The 20,400-nt window shown below is 48.1% G+C and overlaps 1 protein-coding gene across 1 annotated transcript; it reads right to left on the bottom strand.

Annotated features, from left to right (window-relative positions):
- Positions 1–12,147: 12,147 nt before the first annotated feature.
- Positions 12,148–20,170, bottom strand: LOC126065450 (ral guanine nucleotide dissociation stimulator-like). Its single transcript, XM_049865477.1, is given in 12 exon segments — positions 12,148–12,223; positions 12,426–12,547; positions 12,883–12,915; positions 13,511–13,597; positions 14,090–14,161; positions 15,671–15,740; positions 16,243–16,346; positions 16,709–16,924; positions 17,706–17,974; positions 18,195–18,388; positions 19,269–19,316; positions 19,947–20,170. Coding segments are annotated over 12 exon segments (1,515 nt in total).
- Positions 20,171–20,400: the final 230 nt, after the last annotated feature.

The following is a 20,400-nucleotide window of genomic DNA, read 5'->3' as shown; positions in this document are numbered from 1 at the left end:
TAAGCCAGTCTTCATGCTCCTTCCTCAGTAACAGTAGCAGGCTCTTTGGCAATTACTGGGCGGGGCTTCCTAGCCAAACCACGCAAAAGTAACGTACCCTCAAAAAAGAAATTGCTGTGTAGTTGATTGTGACAGATAGCCACCTTATAGGAGAGAGTAGAACTGCCCCATAAGGATTCCAAGGAGTAACTGGTGGATTTAAACTGCCTACCTTTTGTTTAGCAGCCAAACTCTTAACCATTTGCCACCAGGTCTCCAAAAACCCTCAGGAGCAGGCAATTTAGGAAATCCCCTAAGGTCAATTTCCGGAAACCAAGGGCAAAAGACCACATCAGGGAACTCACTGCAACACAGAGTGAGTATCCTGGGAAGGGCACAGGGGCAGGGGAGACAGGCTGTCCCTGGGATTCTGTCTCTGCTCTGGGCCAGCTCTACCTCCCTGGGTAAGCTGCTTCTCCTTGCTGAGCCTCAGTTTCCCAAAATGAGATCACAAACGCACCTTGTAAGTGCTTGAGCAAGAATTTGAACCCAGGTCTCCTGGATTTCAGGGTAGTTTTCCACACCATACTCTCCTGTTTCTTTTGCATACCTATTTCATCTGCTCATCTATTCATTGAGAAAATGTTTACTGAGCCCGCACATCATGCAGGGAACTCTTTTAGGCTCTGTGACTATAGCTGCAAACAAGACAGTCAAGGTCCCTGCAATCACAGAACTTAATGTTCTAGAAGAGGGAGACAGATCATAAGTGCTCTGAAGGCAGTGGAATGGAGTGGGAGGGGTGATGACTGACATGGTTAGGAAAAGCTGCTCTGCAAAGTTTATCAGAGAAGAGAAGCTGGCAATGCAAAAGCCTGAAATGCTAATTATGCAAAATGTAAAGCTTGTGGCTATCATGGAGTCCCTGGGTGGTGCAGATGGTTACAATGTTTGGTTGCTAACTGAAAGACGTAGTTTGAGTCCACCCAGAGGCACCTCGAAAGAAAGGTCTGGTGATCTACTTCTGAAAAATCAGTCACTGAAAACCCAGTGGAGCACAGTTCTACTCTGACACACATGGAATCGCCATGATTGATAATCAATTCAAGGGCAACTGGTTGGTTTTGCCAGGTTCTTATTGCATTTTCACAGTGGAGTAAGACTGTGTTTTGGATGTTCCTGAAGTCAGCTGATAATTAGTGTGTACATTTAAGTGGGAGTGTTTTTGTTTTTTTTTTATGCCCTGAAGAGCTTCTTATTTAATCATGTCTCATAATGAGAACATCGTCCCTCCATCTTGGCCCCATGGAGAGGCCTGAATGAAGAGCCCTGGTCAGTCTATCAGCTTCCTCCAGATGGACAAGGGCACCACCATGTGGGCCAGCATCATGCTGAGCACACACTGTGACCATGGAGGCTGCTGACGGCTGCTCAGCCCTCTGCAGACAAACAGACCTGGGATCCAGTCCCATCTCTGCCTTCTTTACTGGGTGACTTTGGGCAACATCTTTCTTTTTTTAAGTGGGATATGTTTATTAAGTCATACATATATATAAAACGCAGTGTTGTATGTTCTCACATATATGAAGTATCTAGAATAGGCAAATACAGAGACAAAAGTAGATGGGCTGCGGGAAGGGAGGAATGGGGAGCTCTTGCTTGATGGATACTGAGTTTCTGTATTTGGTGACAAAAAAGGTCTGGAGGTGGATGGTGGTGGTGGTTGCACAACATTGTGAACATAGTTAATGCCACTCAACTGTACACAGAAAGATGGTTAGAGTGGCGACTTCTGTGTTATATGCATTTTTACCACAATAAAACTTAAAGATTATATACATGAGCAGGTATGTGTGTTCCCAGCTTTTTATTTTCTACTGGACATTTTTATTTGCAAATCAGATAATATGCATGTCCATTTCTGGACTTCCTAACGTATCTACCAATTAAAGACGTAAAGGACTAGAAGGTAATAACACAGAAATTCTCTCTCATCGGAATTTCTGGACGTAAGAAAAACTAAAAGAGGCCTAAAAACTCTCCTTAAGGTTTCTTTTATCCACTGTCCCTGAGAAGTCATTGTCAGAAAGAGTTGAACAATGCCTACAAAACCTGAATAGGTAACTACCCATACCTGCTACCTCAAAACGCGGGTTTGAGCTGTCTGCCGCAAAGCCAATACCGAGACAGGAGGAGGTAAGCGGTAAGAAGGCTTTATTGAATACCGGTATTCAAGAGACAGAGGGGGTTAAATCTCTCCCAAATTCTGTCTACCCTAAAGGGTTGATGGGAGGGTTTTATATGGGGAAGATCAGGGTTACCTAATGTTTTGAGCACGTAGTCCACAGATGGTCTTATATGTCACAAAACAACTACAAAAAAACTCTTTGTTAAACTAAAGATATGTTTATCAGGCATCTGGACTCTAATAAGTATATTTGTAACAGGCTGAAAAACTCACTTAAGAATGTCCCGGCTAGTGGAACTGTTTCGCCCAGTCCACTGTGGCTGAGACAGGGAGCAAGAAAGAAAGCTGCAGATTAAAAATGCCAGAGAGCCTTCCTGTCGGTTTGCAGGCTGAAGGCCATTTCTCAAGAGAACAAGAAAAGAAGACCAAGGCCACAGGAGCTGAGATAGCTCCACACCCCTTTGGAAGAGACCAGTGTAGCTGGTGCAATAAAAAAAAAAAAAAAAAATGTTTAGAGATCACTTAGACCATCCTTATGACGTTAGTCATGTCAAGCTCTCAATCATCTATTTCAAATATGGGAAAACATGCTGTAAGGTATTAGGGTGTTTCTTATGTTTAAGAGTGGAACAGGCTGCTCGGCTATATTTTGAACAGAGCCTGCACCATTTTCCAAGGACTAGAGATTAATCACACCTTATACTAAAACAAATGAGAAAATATATTCTCTCTAATATTAAAACACTAAAGAAAATGCATTTTTGGTACTTCATACCCCATGCCCATTGCCTTTGAGTTGATTCCGACTCACAGCTACTCTGTGGGACAGAAAAGAACTGTCCCATAGGTTTTCCAAAGTTGTAAACCTTTACAGAAGCAGACTGCCACATCCTTTCTGCACAGAGCAGCTTGTGGATTTGAATCGCCACCCTTTTCAATTCTCAACTGAGCATATAACCACTATGCCATCAGGGCTCTTGAATAGGTAACTGACTGACTTCAATATAAACAATGAAAAGTACTGTGTATACGAGTTACAAGTAAGATAGTTTCGACATCCTCACCAAGAATATTTCAAAACCATGGTCAGGTTAGGCAATATGTAGACGTTGGTTCCAAACCAAATTATTGTTGTCATTGGCTGCTGTTAACTTGGCTTCCAACTCATGATGACTCCATGTAATCCACAGGATTTTCATTGGCTGATTTTTTTTTTTTTTTTTTCCAGAAATAGATGTCCAGGGCTTTCTTTCTAATCTGTCTGAGTCTGGAGGCTCTGCTGAAATCTATCCAGCATTGTAATGAGGCATAAGGAATTGTCTAAATTGCTGAGGGGTAAGAATTAGGATCAGCACAAAGCTGGTTCCTATGCGGCAGAGGTCAGGTATATCTGGTCTTCCCACTTCTCCGTAATTTCTGACACCACCCACGGCACTCTCTCCTTCTCTACAGGGTTTGATACTTGATTGCAGTGGTCACACAGAACTCACAGATCATACTCACAGTTATGTGGTTTATTAGGGGATTAACAGGCAGCAGCTCTGGATTAGGATCAATTTTAGAGGAACAGCAACAACTTACGATCAGGATCAGGAAACACATAGGCAAGGTCTGGATGGGTCCCTGAAGTGGAGACCACATTCCTCGTCTTCAACGCAGGACAGTTTCCAACCAGGACAGCTCTTTCAGCTGCTCTGTGCCATGCAGGTCTCTGCCACACAGGCCCCCTCTTGGCCATGCAGGCCCCCTCAGCTGCGGTGGTCCCCTCTTGACTGCGTAGGCCCCTCTGCCTTAGGCCTCCCCACCGTTGGCCTCTCCACTTCTAACTGACCCAGCTCAGGGCCAGTGTAGCAGCTTGCTCAGCTGCTGCTCTCTTAGCAACAGCTTTCTGTCATTACCGCCGGCTCTCCTGTAGGGCCCCTTCTAGGCCTCTTGTCACCGGCTCTGCCACTTAGGCCACTTTCTGTCCTCGCACTGCTGCCTCTGCCACTGGGCTCCTTCTCGGCCTCTCGTTGTCTTCAGTATTACAGCCCTTGACCCTTATTACAGCTGTTTTAGGAGATTAGCATCACAGGAACACCGGGTCAAAACCATTCTGCTCCAGGCTTTTATTGGTCTTAAGGTTTCCTCCTCACCTCTCAAAACCTCTGTAGAGTTCGGCCGCTTATATAAGCAAACTCCTTGCCAATTTCAAGGTGTGGCCCTCCCAGCATGACCATGAATTGACCAACCCCGTTGGTGGTCCACAAGTTGCTTAATACTATTGGGAGGATTATACACCACCTTTCTCACTAGTAAACCTACCAATCCAAATTAAGGTGAGTAAAATAGACTAATCACAGGGCAGATTTCCACCCAGGGCCAGTCGAAAGTATCCAGCCATCAAGTTGTTTACAGCTTATGTGAAATGTCAGTCAACAGGGGAATCCCCTGGGCAGATGTAACAAATCCTCTGGGGTAGAAAACAACCTGGGAGCCCCCCTCCACAAATTGCTGCTCCAAAGAACTAAGGCAAAGGTGACTCCTCAGGGCTTAGGGAAAAAATCTCCCAAGCTGTTTTTCTAAGGAACCAAGGCAAAAGGCCACACAGAGAAACTCAATTCACCACAAGTATCATAGCAGCATGCAAGCCTCCAAGGACAGACAGGTGCTAGCTGTGAATGCAGCGCATGGACCAGGAATCAAACTCCGGTCTCCCACGGGGAAGGAGAAGTCTACCACCGAACCACCACTCCAAACCCTCCAAACCAAGTAATTGCTAACAAAAGAACCAGCTGCTCGTTAGGAGAAAGATGTGGCAGTCTTCTCCTGTAAAAATTGTAGCTCTGGCAACCCCATGGAGCAGTTCTGCTTTGCCCATATAGGGTTGCATTGGAGCCCTGGTGGCTAAGTGGTTAAGGGCTCAGCTGCTTGCGGAAAGGACAGCTGTTCAAATCCACCAGTGTCTCCTTGAAAACCCTATGGGTCAGTTCTACTGTGTTGGAACCCACTCAACAGCACCTAAAAAGAAGGACGACGTGAGTCAGAATCAACAGCAATGAGTTTGGATTCAAAGAACATAGACTGATAAGGTCATCTTGATGGAGACAGTGAGCTGATGGTGGTGGATGGATTCAGTCCGAAAAGCTCTTGATGTTTTGTTTTGGTTACACAGATGGTGTGATATGTATCTTTCTTTAAATTGTACTTTTCATTTACTGTCTCGTTAGGTTATTTCTACATCAAAGCCCACATACCCACCTGCTGCTGTTGATTCCACACCATGGTGCACCATAGTTTATTTATGTGTATTCTTTTTTTTTTACACATTGACTTTGGTTCCACTTTTTCCCAATTAAAATATGCTGCAATAAATATCTTTAATTATGATGTGTTGTTTTCCTCTGGGGTATACCTCCAATATAGGTATAGTGGAATTGCTGGTTTTCAGAGAAACACTTTACTTTTTATTTGAATGTAAACAGTTACTGCTTATTATTCTCTGTATTAGTTATCTATTGCTGCTCCATTACAGCTTTTGCCACTAATAAGTGATCTTAGAGGGCAGCAGTGGTTCAGTGATAGAATTCTCACCTTCCATGGGTGAGACCAGGTTCAATTCCAAGCCAGCGCACCTCAAGTACAGCCACTACCCATCTGTCAGCGGAGCCTTGTTTGTTGCTATGATGCTGAACAGGTTTCAGTAGCGCCTCCAGATTAAGAGAGGCTAGGAAGAAGGGACTGATGATATACTTCGGAAAATCAGCCAGTGAAAATTCTATGGATCACAAAGGTCCAATCTGCAACCAGTCATGGGAATAGCGCAGGACTAGGCAGCGTTTTGTTCAGTTGTGCGTGGGGTTGCCATGAGTCACGGACTGACTCAACGGCAGCTAACAACAAGAAGTGGATTAAAACAATAATAACAAACATTTATTACCTCTCACAGTTTCTGTAAGTCAGGAATTCAGGAGAGGTTTAGCTGGGCGGTTCTGGCTCAGAGTGTCTCATGAAGAAGTTCAAGGTAACTGTCTGCCAGGGTTGCAGTCATCTGAAGGCATTGCCATGGCTGGGGGTCATCTTCCAAGGTAGCTCGTTCATATAGCTGGCAAGTCGGTGCCGGCACTGGCAGAGGCCTGAGTTCTATGTGGGCCTCTTCTCAGGGCTGCTTGAGTGTCCTCATAACATGGCAGCTCACTCCTGGCAGAATGAGCAATGCAGGAGAGAGAGAGAGCCTCAACGCCCTTATGACCTGGTGTTCAAAATCCCATGCCATTGCTTCTGCCTTTTTCTATTTCTTAAAAGCAAGTCACTCAGTCCAGCCCACATTCAAGGTGACAGAAACTTGTCTTCACCTTTTGAAGGGAAGAAAGTCAAAGAACTTTAAAACATATTTTAAAACCACTACACTTGCCAAATTTGTTGTTATTGTAAGATGCTAGCGAATGGATTCCAACTCATAGCAACCCTACATACAACAGAAATTAACATTGCCGAGTCCTGTGCCATTCTCACAATTGTTGCTGTGTTTGAGCCCATTGTCGCAGCCACTGTGTCAATCTATCTCATTGAGGGTCTTCCTCTTTTTTGATGACCCTCTATTTTACCAAGCACGATGCCCTTCACCAGGGACTGGTTCCTCCTAATAACATGTCCAAAGTATGTGAGACAAAGTCTCGCCATCCTCTCCTCTAAGGAACATTCCGGCTGTACTTTTTCAAAGACAGGTTTGTTTATTCTTCTGGTGGTCCAAGGTATATTCAGTATTCTTTGCCACACCATACTTCAAATGCAGCAATTCTTCTTCAGTCTTCCTTATTCATTGTCCAGCTTTCGCATTCATATGTTGCGGTTGAAAATACCACGGCTTGGGTCAGGCACACCTTAGTCCCCAAAGTGACATCTTTGATTTTTAACACTTACAGAGGTCTCTTGCAGTAGATTTGGGCCCTTTCTTAATTGATGGTCCACGAATGTTGATTGAGGATTCAAATAAAATGAAATCCTTGACTGCTGCAATATTTTCTCTGTTCATCATGATGTTGCTTATTGGTCCAGTTGTGAGGATTTTTGTTTTCTTTATGTTGAGGTGTAACACGTACTGAAGGCTGTGGTCTTTGATCTTCATCAGTAAGTGCTCTTCACTTTCAGGAAGCAAGATTTTGTCACCTGCACATCACAGGTTGTTAATGAGGCTTCCTCCAATCCCAATGCCATGTTCTTCGTATTTGCTCAGCATACAGATTGGATAAGTATGGTGAAAAGATACAACCCTGACACACACCTTTCCTGATTTTAAACCATGTAACCAAAGGGTCGGCAGTTTGAATCCACCAGGCGCTCCTTGGAAACTCTATGGGGCAGTTCTACTCTGTCCTAAAGGGTCGCTATGAGTCGGAATCAACTCGACGGCAGTGGGTTTTGGGTACTATGCACTCGTTCCGTTTGAACAACTGCCTCTTGGTCTGTGTACAGATTCTTAACGAGCACAATTAAGTGTTCTGGAATTCCCCATTCTTTGCAGTTGTATCCATAATTTGTTCTGGTCCATGCAGCCGAATGCCTTTGTGTAGTCAATAACACAGGTAAACATCTTTCTGGTATTCTCTGCTTTCAGCCAAGATCTGTCTGACATAAGCAGTGATATCCCTTGTTCTCTATCCTCTTCTGAATCCGGCTTGAATTTCTGACAGTTCCCTGTTGATGTACTGCTGCAACTGTTTTTGAATTATATTCTTGCATGTGATATTAAAGATATGGATGAAAATTTCTGCATTCTGTTGGATCATCTTTCTTTCTTTATAAAATTGTTGTGCAGTGTTTCAGCAGAAATTTATTATTTCTTATAAAATTATCCCTGTAGTTATAACAAAAACACTTTAGTAAGCCCAGCTGACATATGTCAATATACCTACAAAACTAAAACTGTATGCTCATTTACATTTCGAAACTTGTAATGCGCTCCGTCAGAGTTGTCATTATCACCAATTACAGAGATGCTTCAGATCACATGGTTTCGTCTGCATGTGGTTTCATCTGGTGTGTGTGACTGTGTGTCCACATCCATGTTTCTCTTTAGTGCAATTTCAACCTTACAGCAAGTGCTTAAGTCCTTAACTGTGTGTCCTTTTTGAGTCTGCAAACTATTCCATAAACACTTGCCAGGCAGTGGACTGTGAGTGGGGAGGGTGTGCACAAGGCCCAGGGGAGGTTCCCAGATTTAGAAAATAGAAATACTGGAGATTATTTAAATTCGAATTTCAAATAAACAATGGATACTATCTTGAAACATGCGTTGCCCATGCACTGTTGTATTTTATCTGGCTACTGTGCCTGGGCTCATATCCTGCTCTAAGGCAGAGCTGGCTGGGCTCCCCTCCTACTCTGTGTTCTTCACCCGAGGACAGTTTCTCTAACACAGTCACCCCAATGTATCATCGTCAGTCAGCAATAAATACACTAGATAGGATCCCCATTCAGTGATGTCTGCTCGCTTTCCAAGTCCTCTTTCCATGACTCTCCTAGACCGCAGACTCAGAGCCCCTCCAGGGGCTGTTACACCTGAGCTCTGGATCAGGGACCCTGGGACCTGTCATAATCAGAGTCTCAAGTCAGGCAGACTCAGAGAAACTTTTCTGTCCACCCACTGGCCTGCTTCACCCAGGTGTCTACAAGAAAGGGGAGTAAGACAGAGGTGTTGGGAAGTTGAGCCCGGCTCCCTGTTGTGTAAGAGACCAAACTCCAGAATTCCTGAGAACCTGGGAATCCAGTACACAGTTTGGCAGCCTGGAAAGGAGGGCTGTGGTCTGATGGGCGCACAGGGAAGGAGGGTGCGACTCCGGGCACAGCCCCACATGCTGGTGGCCACCCTGTCACTGTGCTGGGCTTCTGGCTCTGATGCCTATTAGGAGAAAGTTCTTCAGAGAGGGTGAGAGCCCAGGACTTCCTAGAAATGGCTCAGTGAGCAGGCAGATGAGTCACGGTGCAGGAGCTCCAAGTAGAGAAATAAGGGCAGATGCATCTTAGCCAGGACACAGCACAACTGCCTCCTTTTGGGGAAGGTGGAAATAGATGAGAGCAGTGGAGAAACTGGAGACATGGTTGGATCTGGGCCCTGGGCCAACGCTGGGTGATGCCGGCCTGTTCCTGAGGGGCCTATGGGGTGATCACAGCTGAGAAACCAGCCTCTGGCCCTGAGGCATTTCCTTCTGTTCTCAGCTGACTGAACACCTTCCAGGACATCTGGGAAGCTCATCGTGGCCTTTCCCAAACCCACCCAGGAAAATGTTTGAAACCACTCGTGGCAGTTTGAAAACACCAGCAGCTCTGCGGGAGAAAAATGTGCCAGTCTGCTTCCATAGAGATTTACAGCCTTGGAAGCCCTATGGTGTCCCTATGACTCGGAAACAACTCAGCCAACGTGGGTTTGGTTTGGCGTGGGCCAGTTTTGTTTATCTTGGTCCCTGAGTCTAGGCCTGAGACAGTGGAGTCACCCCTCTTATTCATCCCCAGGGGTCTCTACAAGGCCTCCTGCACCGCAGACCGTTCTCCTCTGTCAGGTGGGGCAGGATCAGGTTTAGGAAAGTGAATTCTGGGCCATGTTGGGTGCAAGACCCTCCCTTCCTTTCTGAAGTGAGTCCTTTTATCCTCTGTGAACTGGTGGGGCTCTTGGACAACTGAGGACATGGTTATTAGACACAATTCTTTGCTGGTAGTGTAGCTGGGGCTCCAAGGTGTTAATTGAAATGAATAAACTTAAATTTCTTTCTGATTATTTCTCTGTCACCATAAACTCATTATATGGATTTTCTATTTTTTTTTTTTTTTTTCTGAGTTGAGTGTCTTTGAAGAAATATACTTTAAATTGTAGGGGTTTATTGAGTATGAGAAATTTACTCTGGGACTGGTGAGCATCTCAAGGATATTAAAAGCCTCCTCCATAGTAACTAACACTGAGAATAAACCAAACTATGAACGAAGACCATGGAGATGGCATGCTACATATATTTGTACATGTGAGGTTATTTGGTTGGTGATGTTGCCCTCAGGTGATCCTCACATGTATGGAAGGCTCCGATAGATTCACAATGGATTCTTCCTCAGGTCTCTTAGAGTGACCACTAAAAGACTGAGGGGAGCTCCAGCTGAGCTGTGGGTGGTGGAACTCAAAGGTCAAGGGGGCTGTACCTGGTTTGGGCTCTTCTCACTCCTACCTGTCTTACCTTCTGCAGAGATGACGGGTCTTGAGACACCAGGAGTATTCTCTCTCTCTCTCCTCACTCCAAACAATGTATATATATGAAGTAATTTGCATACAGTTTTAGGGTGATTCATGCACCCCTAAAACCTATCTGGTAATTCATGAATAACAGACCAAGAATCTTTGAACTGAATGACCATTCATTCATTCATTGATTCACTCAACAACTATTACAGATGGCCTGCTGTAGCATTTTGCCTTCCAGCCATAGTGTTCTATAACGTGAGATGACCCCGGAGGGTGTCTCAGATACAGCTTTGAACCTGTTACAACGACTTCTACCAATGACAGGCCACTTCCAGTGAACAGTACAGCATCCATGAGTACAGGAAGCTTGGCAAATGTTTCTGGAGTCCTAGAAGATGGGCTCATTTGTAGGAGACCCATATTTTTATGGTTTTAAGCTTCATAAACCATAACTTATATATATGATTTCAAGATGTTCAGTAATAGGATTCATGGTGTAATGTGGTTGATACGTTTGTTATATTGACTTAAATTTTAAGGAGGTAGTAAATAAAATTGCAAAGGTTCTTTCTTCATAGAGGTTATTTCCAAAATATTGGTGTTAAATGTAGCATAGAAAAGTATTTAAGGAAAGCCTGTGAGGACCATGTGATATGCACAAGGTACCATGGAGAAGTCCAGTGTCTACTATCTGATAGCAAAATCCATTTGTTGATAAAGCTGTAGCTGCAGTTAGACTTGACCCTGCCTGCACATCTCTGGGATGCTAAAGAATAAGAAATAAACTAATCCAACTAATAACTAAATATAAATGACTATACCTAGAACGTATCCCCATGAAAATAAATGAATTTAAGATGATGTGAAAATTTATAACTATAAAACTAAATGACTCAAATGCAAATTATAAAAGAAAGCACATAGATGATTGAAATAAAGAAGAAATTAAAATTTATTAAAGAAGGAAATATTTATAAGCAAATGTAAATAAGAATAAAATAATAACTAAGAATAAATAACAGTGAACATTGAGTCATCTCCTGCTCCACTGAGGCTCAGGCCTCCAGGTCCCAGACTTCGCTGGTTTCAAGCCCAGAATCTGCAACACACACACAGGGGTGGGAGTGACTCAGGAGGTACCGAGATGGGTGGAGGAGGAGTACGCTGGGCTGGGCTGTGGGACTGAGAATTAGGACCCCTTGAAATCCTCGTATTCTAAAGGGTCAGGTGTACAGGTTGAGAGGGCAGCCTTCTGAATGGTGTCCATTGTCTTTTGAACCTCTCCTGTGTATCTGATACCTTCTTTGCTTCCTGGCTGTTCCCCACTTCCAAGCAAAGGGACACAATAAGATGGTCACAGGAGTGGGATCTGCCACTGGTACTGGGCTCTGCTTTGGGGTCCTGGCAGCTGGGCAGAGGGGTCAGCTTACCTTGAGGTCCTCCCCAGGGACACACTCCACCCTCCCCCAGCTACCACTGCACTGTATGTGTTGGGCCTGCACTAAGTGCTTGGTCAATCAACATCACCCCATTGACTCCAGTCATCTAAGAGATCATTTAGCATCAGCCCATTTCAAGAGCAGAAAACAAAAGCACAGAGAGGTGAGGAGACATGCTCCAGCCACAGGACTGGAAAAGGGATCCCAGGCCCAGGCTGTCTGACTCCCCCAGCCCATGCTGGGCTCCGAACTTCACTGAGCCCCGAGGGAGCCCATCTTTGCCCACCCAGATGCGGACACTCACTCACACCAGCCCTTGAAGATGGTCAAATCCTCTAGGTCTTCTTGCTGGGCAAGCGGGTGTTCCTGGATAGCTGTGCCCGGGGCTCCAGCTCACAGGACAGGTTGTAGCTACAGGACAGAAAGCAGCTGTGAGGCTACCGGGAGCCATACCTCATGCGGTCTGCCACCTCGTTTCTACTCAGAAGCTGGAGTCCAGGGGCCCCAGCTGTCATCGGAGAAAGAGGTCCAGCACTGACCAAGAAACCAGTCCACATTCTCTATGCGACAGCCACCAGGGAGAGCCATGGCCCGATTCCTGCCCAGGCCTCACCTCTCAGTCTCAGTGAGACGCTCCATTTCCTGGAACCAGGCCTCAAATTGTTCCTGAGCCACAATGGTGTGGTGTTGGCAGGCCCTCTGGAGGAGTTTTATCTCCTGCAGCACACTAAACTCCTGGGAACAGAGGGAAGGACAAGAGACTGACCCGGCCTGAGTGTGGGCGATGGGAGAGCCAGGGTTCCACTCTCTGGGTCTTTCCTCCCATGGGCCTCCCCACCCTCCACTCCCATTCAGAGCCCTCCTGTCTCAGAACCGGTTTAAAGGCTCTTCCAGGAAGTTGACCTAGTTTCTAACCTCCTGGGTCTACCCTTATGTGGGATGTGGCTCCCCTTTCTGCATCAAGCTCTCCCCATAAATCTAAAAGGAAGGGGGATAGAGCAAGGGATATCCTGTCCAGGAGGGGCTCCAATATCCAAGCCCACCCCACAGTGTGTTCCAAAACTGCTCACCTTTCTCCTTTTTTGGAAGTTTACCAAACCTCCCTAGAAGACACAAGGACATGTCCATCAGAACGGGTCCCCTAGGCCATTACAAGCCCCCAGCCTGTCTTATGGTGCACTACCAAGAGAGCTCAGCAGGGGGCAGCAGCTCAAGCACCAGCACTTGTTTGTGGGCCAGGTTTTGGCCAGCAGAAGAAAGGGGACAAAGAGACAGAGGATAAAGGATCATGAAGCCCAGCCTTCTCTGATGATAGATGAAGAGACTGAGGTCTTGGGCATGGAGGCGCTGCTCAGACACTCAGGGACTGCCTGACCTTGGGAGGGGTCAGCTTTACCCGCCTCCCACCCCGAGTGCCATGTCTTTATGGAGATCCTGTGTCCAACTCAGCCAAAGCCTTATGCGGTTGCAGTCAGAGACTCTTCTGCTTCATCAGCATGGGGTACCAGGACAGGTAGCTTATACTCGGCTTCCTTTTACGTGTGGGTAAGATGGCCTGACTCCCCCAACTCACAGGTGGCAGTGAGGCTCTCATGAGATGAGGTGCCATGTGCTGAGAGCTCAAGGAATGCTAGGGGGGGCCCTTTCCTCCCATGTCCTGGGATCCTGGTTACTGCCTCATGGCCCCAGGTCACTCACATCTAGGAAATCCTGTAAAGCAGTGTCCAGCATCACCAGGTCTGTGAGGTACACTCCCAGGTAGGGCACGGTGAACTGGACGACACCCTATAACATGGGGTGGGGGTAGGAATGAACACACAATCTCAGGTGCCCACAAAGGCCCCATCTCTGAAATTCCTCAACCTCACACTTCTTGCCCCACACAGCAGGCTCCCACATAGAGCACCCGGGGGACCCTTAACTGCCTCCACTTGAGTCTCCCTTCCCAGCTTCATGGACCCTGAACTCCCTCTAATCTTCTTGAGGGATCAGCTTGTGGCAACTGACAAACGCTATGTGCTCCCTGACCCTCCCCACTCCCAAATCCACCCTGACACTGGCTCTTTCAGGCCCTTCTTCTGGCAGCTATAACTTGCTCCCCTGCCAAGATACTAGAAATCTAGGCACGGAACTTCTAGAACCCACAGGAGGGCATGTCAGTGAAGGCATATCAGCCACTGAGGCCTCAGGAGGGAAGGGCCTGAGGAGGAAGGTCACCTCCTCTCCTGACTTGGAGCCAGCCCCTCCTGGCCCCTTTCCAGGCCTCGAATCACTTACCTTCTCCCTCTGTAGCTACCCCTTCTGGGCTCTCTTGGGGTTCATCTCCAGGGTGGCAAACTTGGAGATCCCCTCTCATCAGAGTCATGGAGTCAGTGAGGACATCCACCTCTCAACACTTTACTTCTCCTGCACCTTGTTTGGGCCCTGAACACCTGGCCAGAGTCAGCTGGTACATCGCTACTGCCAACTCCAGTGTGCTCTGATTTTAGATTTAAACCCCAACTCAGCACTCACTGGAGTGTTTCCTTGGGCAAGCAGCCTGGCCTCCCCTGAGCCTCTTTCCCCATCTGGAAAATGTGGTGGGAATTCCGCCTACCTTATAGGGGCTCCTAAAGACCCAAGGGTACATCACTATTATCATTGCTCTCGCCATCACCCTTTCTGTGGTGGAGCCATGCACATACAAAGCTCACGCCCATACTTTTTCTCCCTAGCCCTCTTCACCATCCCATGAGGCGGGCACCACAGCATCCTAATCCTCCCATTTTCCAGATGAGAAATCAGGGGCCCTAAGAGGGGCAGCGATGTGTGCAGGGTCTCACAGGGAGACACAGGAGAGACCAGCTCCTCTCCCCCAGCAGGAGGCCCTGGGTCAGCTGCCTTCACTCCACCCCCACCACTGACCAGGGGACTGTCCTCCTGGCCTCTTGTTGTGAGGTTGGGTCCCAGATGGACTGAGCTGTGGAGAGAAGGGACTGAGTGTCTCAGAAGGCCTGCTCCCGCTCTGCTCAAGTCTCTGGTCCCAAGGCATTGCCAAAGTCGTCACCTCCGCAAGGAGCCCTCAGAAACTTCCCTGCAGAGAATTCTGTCCCCATCAACTATGGAATGGGCTTCCCAAAGGGCTATTTCTGACTAACTGGGTAGAAGTTGCCAATAGCAATGTGCAGTGACACTTTGCTCCCTTTTTGATGTGGAAGCTTCTGAGGTAGAATCCATATTCATTTGTCTCCGGACACTTCTCATAAGCCATCTGGCCATATGTCATTGCTATGGAGACCCCATGATGAAAATCCTGGGTCTGTGATTGATGAGCAGTGTCTGTTGTATGCAAAGTGGGTGGGGAGTGCCAGAATATATGCACATTTGACCCTGGGTGGAGCCATTTGGACCCAAGGCAGGGCCACAAAGCCCACAGGGCTCCCCTGCAGCCCTCATCCCCGTTGAAAGTTGGGCGCCATACCCCTTGAGTGTGCAGTGCAGACAGAAGGAGCAGCAGGGCTGTCTGCCTGAGGACAGGATATGTGCGCTGTGGAAGGAAGGACCCATGTCTGCTCAACTAACCAACAGCTTAAAGGAGCTAAGTCCAGTCATGAAGGTCCAGCTAAGAAACCAGAGATCTACTCATTCTGTCACCTCATCCACCCCTCCTACAACAAGCCAGCCTCCATCACTATACCGATTACCAGGGGCTTCCTGTGGTAAGCATGACACTGCTCCCAACCTGACCATTGACCAAAGGAATTCCTCTTCCACTTACTGCAGTCACAGCAAGACTGGGATTTTTCACACAAACTTTCAAAGTGAAACTCACAGAACTCCACCTGCCCTGTCCCTCCCCACCTCCTGCCTCCACTTTACCTTAATGGGCAGGTCCCTGATCAACATCTTCTTCTTCTTACACAGCTTCTTAAAGGTTTGATAGCTGTGGCTAAGGGAAGGAAAGAAGGAAGTAGAAATTTGGGGATGTAGGGCTGGGTATAAGTCAAGCCCATTTTGTCTGAGAGCCCAGAGGATCTAAACTATTTGCATGAGTGCTTTACAACCTGGGTTCCACTGAGCCCGCAAGGGCCCTCTGGGACTTGGGTGGTGCGGTCTCACGTTGGTGCAACAAGGATCCCACATCCCATTTCGCTGAGCAGCTAGATTTTTCCAGTTTTGATTTCAAGTGGTCAGAGAGTTATGGAGATTTGAAGTAAACACCTGACAGTCAGTATTTTGACCCCACCCTGTATGTTAAGAGATCAGGAAATCAAGTCCTGACACTGAACTGCTGGTCTGAGGACACATGGAGGATTTGAGACCCTGCCCAGCAACAAGTTCCTACCCTCAACATTCCTCCCAGCCAGTCCCAGGTCACTGAGGGGGCAATTATCATCCCTGTGGAAAGTGCTAGGTCTACCCTGGTACTCCTGTGGGAGAGGCATGCCCACCTGGACACTTCTCCCCATGTTTCCTTCAAACGATTGATTGAAGTGCTCTGCAGAGCAGAGAGAATAGCTTGGAGCGAGGAGAAGTTCCTGTGGATCAGACACTCCTGGGGAAGGAAAAAGGAGATAGAGGGCTGGACCTCCACCTGCTGCAGCCTCAGTCTATTTCAGCTGACATCTGCCTTCCTCAATGAGACAGACACTCACAAAGCCCCTGCAGGGCACACTTGGACCCAAAGGACAAGGATCACAAGGAGGATGATCTTAGCTTAACCTGAGGATGAAGTTTAGGTAGGAATGGGTGTTCCCCAATGACACAAGCAAGTCAAGGCCAGTGTGCCATTTCATTGCACAGGAGGGACTAGGGTCTGTGTAGGGACTTCAACCACAGACCTCAATCCTGAGCTGACCAAAGAGGGCGTTTCCAGGACTGGGTGAGGGAGTCCCTTGGACCTCACCCACAACCTACCCTGGCTACCTCAATCCAGTGCTCCACCACTGTGGCCCTGTCTGAGGCCTTCATGCTCCTGTCCCCCAGGCAGGTGGTGATGACACTGTGTACTACACTATTAAACTGTGTGACAGTGGCCCGGACGGTGGGCGCCAGGTGCTCATTGCCCTTCTTCTTTCTTTGGGACCAGATGGATCCTAGGCAGTCATAGGGCACCACCTTCTTGAACAGCTCCTGGAGAGGAGGAGAAGTGTCACTTGACATTCCCCACCCCACCTCAGAGCCCACAGCCCCACAGTCCTAGGCCAGGGCCCACTGGGGTGAGCTGGAGCTCTGGAAGCTGAGGATGTGGCTTAAGCCTCGTGGTGTGTTTTGGATTTGTCTTCTCCCCATTGTGAACGCCCAGCAAATGAGTGAGCCAGAGTTCGTTGTTGGCCAGGAAGAGAGCACAGAATTGTCACCCAGCCCACCCTCACTAACAAAGGACCACAAGGTGGCTCCAGCCTGCACATACCAAGGTAGCACCTTCTGCCCATCTTGATAAGCCCTTTTGGTCTGTCACCCCGTTCAGATGCACATTCTCCCTGGACTCTACAACCTCAGGCTTTGTTTGGAAGTTTTCCGTAGAGCATGTACACATTAGTGCCTGATGAGTACTGAAGTTGGTGAGTATCTCTGGTCAGAAGGGTGGGCACCCATGAACTGAGTGTCCATCAAGGAGTACCACTTGGCACTTAACTAGATGTCCCCCACCAACTTGAGTATTTGTCCGGTCTCTTCGAATCTTCACAGTCAGCCTATGCAGCAGATGGGTCAGTATCTTGTGTTTACTGTCCGTATGTGGACAATGGCCCAGGGGTTTAAGAAACTTGTCCAAGTCCCATGCTTGGTAAGAGGTGGAGCTGCCATTTGGAGACACATAATTGGAATCCACAACAGGGAAAGGCATGGCTTGGGCACCAAATGCCAGAACTAAGGTCCACCCCAGGCCCACCCCACCCGCCCAGCTGCTCACCATATCCATCATTGTTAATTGCTCTGCCACCAGCTTGGGAGGGAATGACAAGATGTTTGGCTTCTCCCCTCTGAGCCCATGCATTGTGCTCCCAAGTGAGGGGCAGGAAGACTCTGGTGTTGGAGCTTGCACTGGCCCAAGCTCTGGTGTAACTGCTGGGGCTGGTGATGGAGCTGGTTCTGGAGCTGCCAGAGGAGCTGTTTCCAGCTCCTGAGCTGCCACTGGAGCTGATGCTTGAGTTGTGTGTAGCTCCAGTGATGGTCCTGGAGCTGCAAAGAGTGAAAGTTTCACCAATACAAGGGCTTTCCATATGCTTTTCCAAACATACAAACCATGCCACTGCCTTGTGAGCAGCCCCAGTTCTCTTCCCAGAAGCCTTCCTAGACTGCAGTCCAAAACATGAGTGGTCTGAGGCCAAAACCTGGAATATTCTCCCTGGGTACGCAGCCAGTCCCCCCTCCCCATACAGCCACCCTCATTCTGCCTCACCCTCTGGCTCTGCCTCAGTGGGCTCTAGTTGTTCCATTTGTGCCAAAAGAAGGCGGACACGTTCCTGTAGTTCCGATCCGGGCATATTGAGCCCTGTGTAGTCTTCCAGCAGCCGGAGGCAGGGAAAATCCGGGAGCTCACGGAAATCTTCTGGGTATTTGTCCAACCACATACCCAGGATGGAGGACATGGCACTGAGGGCAGGTGGGTGGGCAGCACAGTCAGAGGCCTGACTTTTCCTTTCATGTGTCCTCCAGTGGAATCACTCTGGGGAGCTGACCTAGTTGCTAGGGCCTGCCTACCAGAGGCTAGCCCCGCCCCAGCGCCCACCCACCCCCACTCTGGCTGTGCTGGTAGTGGCAGCTTGGTCCCCATGCAGAGGGCTGGAAAACAGCCTGCATCATAGGGAGCTCCAGGTCCCTGGTCTGACCAACTCTCCCTTTCTACAGGAAGCCTGACCTATACTGTGTGCCTCACCTGGGCCCTCCAACCTCATGGTAATCTCCAGGCGTTCCACAGATGTCTGATGGATGGGTGAACAATGGAGTCTGTCCTCTTGCCCCCATCTTCCCAGGGCCCTTGTGGCCACTCCACCTCTAGTTTGTGCTGCACCCACACACTGCCTTATTCTCTCCAATCCATGTGTAGTCCTGCCTCCCACTCACACTGTGTTCCCAAAGGGCAGGGATGCAGCCTGCCCCAGCCCCATGTACAGCTGAGGTTTAAGCCAGGTTGGGGAGCAGGTTGGATGCTACACCTGTTCTGGGCCCCAGGGTGGTGGTGTGATGGGAGCAAGCTGAGCCGAGATGGGGTTGGGGTGGAGATGGGTCTTTTCATGTTCTCTTTCTGAGCCTGCTGCCCACCTACTCCACTAGGCACTCTGGACCTCACCCTCAGCTCTTTGAATCCTTTCCTGGTGCAGGGGAGCCCATAGACTTCACCCCTCTAGTGGGAATCATAAGGTGTGTGAGACCCAGGATTCTGCCCGGCTTCTCCCCAGCTGTGGGTCACTCCACTCTTCCCACTGGTCTGTGAAGAAGGGGTCCCTCCTGCTTTAACCCCAAGTCCACTCACTTTTTTATTTCGTCCTGGGATTCATCACTCCCGAGCTTGTATCCGTACCTAGAGATAGCCGTGAGTGTGTCACAGTAACATTCTCTGTACATACCCACTGGTGAAGTCTGTTGTTTCTGTCTGATACATCGCTAGAAGCACAGCCCAGGAGGGCAGGGGTTTGTCTGCTTTGTTCAAGAATGATGCTAAGTGCCTAGAAAATGCCTGCAAATGGTGGGTGTTTAATATACATTTGAAGAATTCATGAGTGGCTGACCGCACCTTCCCAAGTATCTGAGTAGGCCATTTGTCCCTCGGCCACCCTTAGGGATCCTTACTCCAGTAACAAGGACCTCAAGATGGAATCTCAACTCTCATTTCCAAATGAGGAAACAGTTTTTCCCAAGATCCTGCTGTCACTGAGGGGTGAGACCAAGAGTTTACTTGTGGAGGAGAGGAACGTGAGTCAGCGTGAACCACCACAGCCTCTCCAACAGCCCTTTCTACACAGCAGGCACTCAATAATCACTTCCCATGGCCATCCCACTTAGTCCTTACAATAACCCTGTGATGGGGGGGCCTTTCACTTGCCCACTTTTCAGAGAAGCAGACAAACTCAGAGGCGAAGTATCAGTCCCAAGACACACAGCTAGTATGTGGCATAGTCTCCATTGTGCTGTAGAAGGGGCAGGCACTTACTTTTTGAAGAGGGCCTCTAAGACCTGTTTGGTGGTCCCGAAGGACCGGTAAGTGGACAGAAAGGTGGAGACGTATGAGGTGTCATTGTCCTGGAAAGCAGGTACCAGGGGCTCCACTATTGTTTCAATCGTAAATAGTTTGTAGGTCCGCACTGAGGACTTCCTATGCAGGCTGGACACTGACTCCTTTTCACGCTGGAGGTGAGACAAAGAAGGGACAAACATTGTGGCGTGGCACCGTGAATGACTAGGAGGCCAGGGGTTGGAGCACACATAGGGAATCCCTAAGCCATAACACTGTTATCATCATCACAGCTCCCCTCACAAATCTCCTCCAATTGCATGACTTCTCCTTCAGCAATTCTTCTCTGTCCCATATGGACCTCTTTCCCCAATGGACCCAGTCTCATTCTGACCGCTTTCTGTCTTATTAGTTAGGTCCGTATTTCCTACCT

Source organism: Elephas maximus, chromosome 22 (assembly GCF_024166365.1).
Source record: "Elephas maximus indicus isolate mEleMax1 chromosome 22, mEleMax1 primary haplotype, whole genome shotgun sequence".
NCBI classification, from domain to species: domain Eukaryota; kingdom Metazoa; phylum Chordata; class Mammalia; order Proboscidea; family Elephantidae; genus Elephas; species Elephas maximus.
The sequence above is the reverse complement of the archived record's forward strand: the minus strand, read 5'-3'. Positions and strand labels throughout refer to the sequence as shown.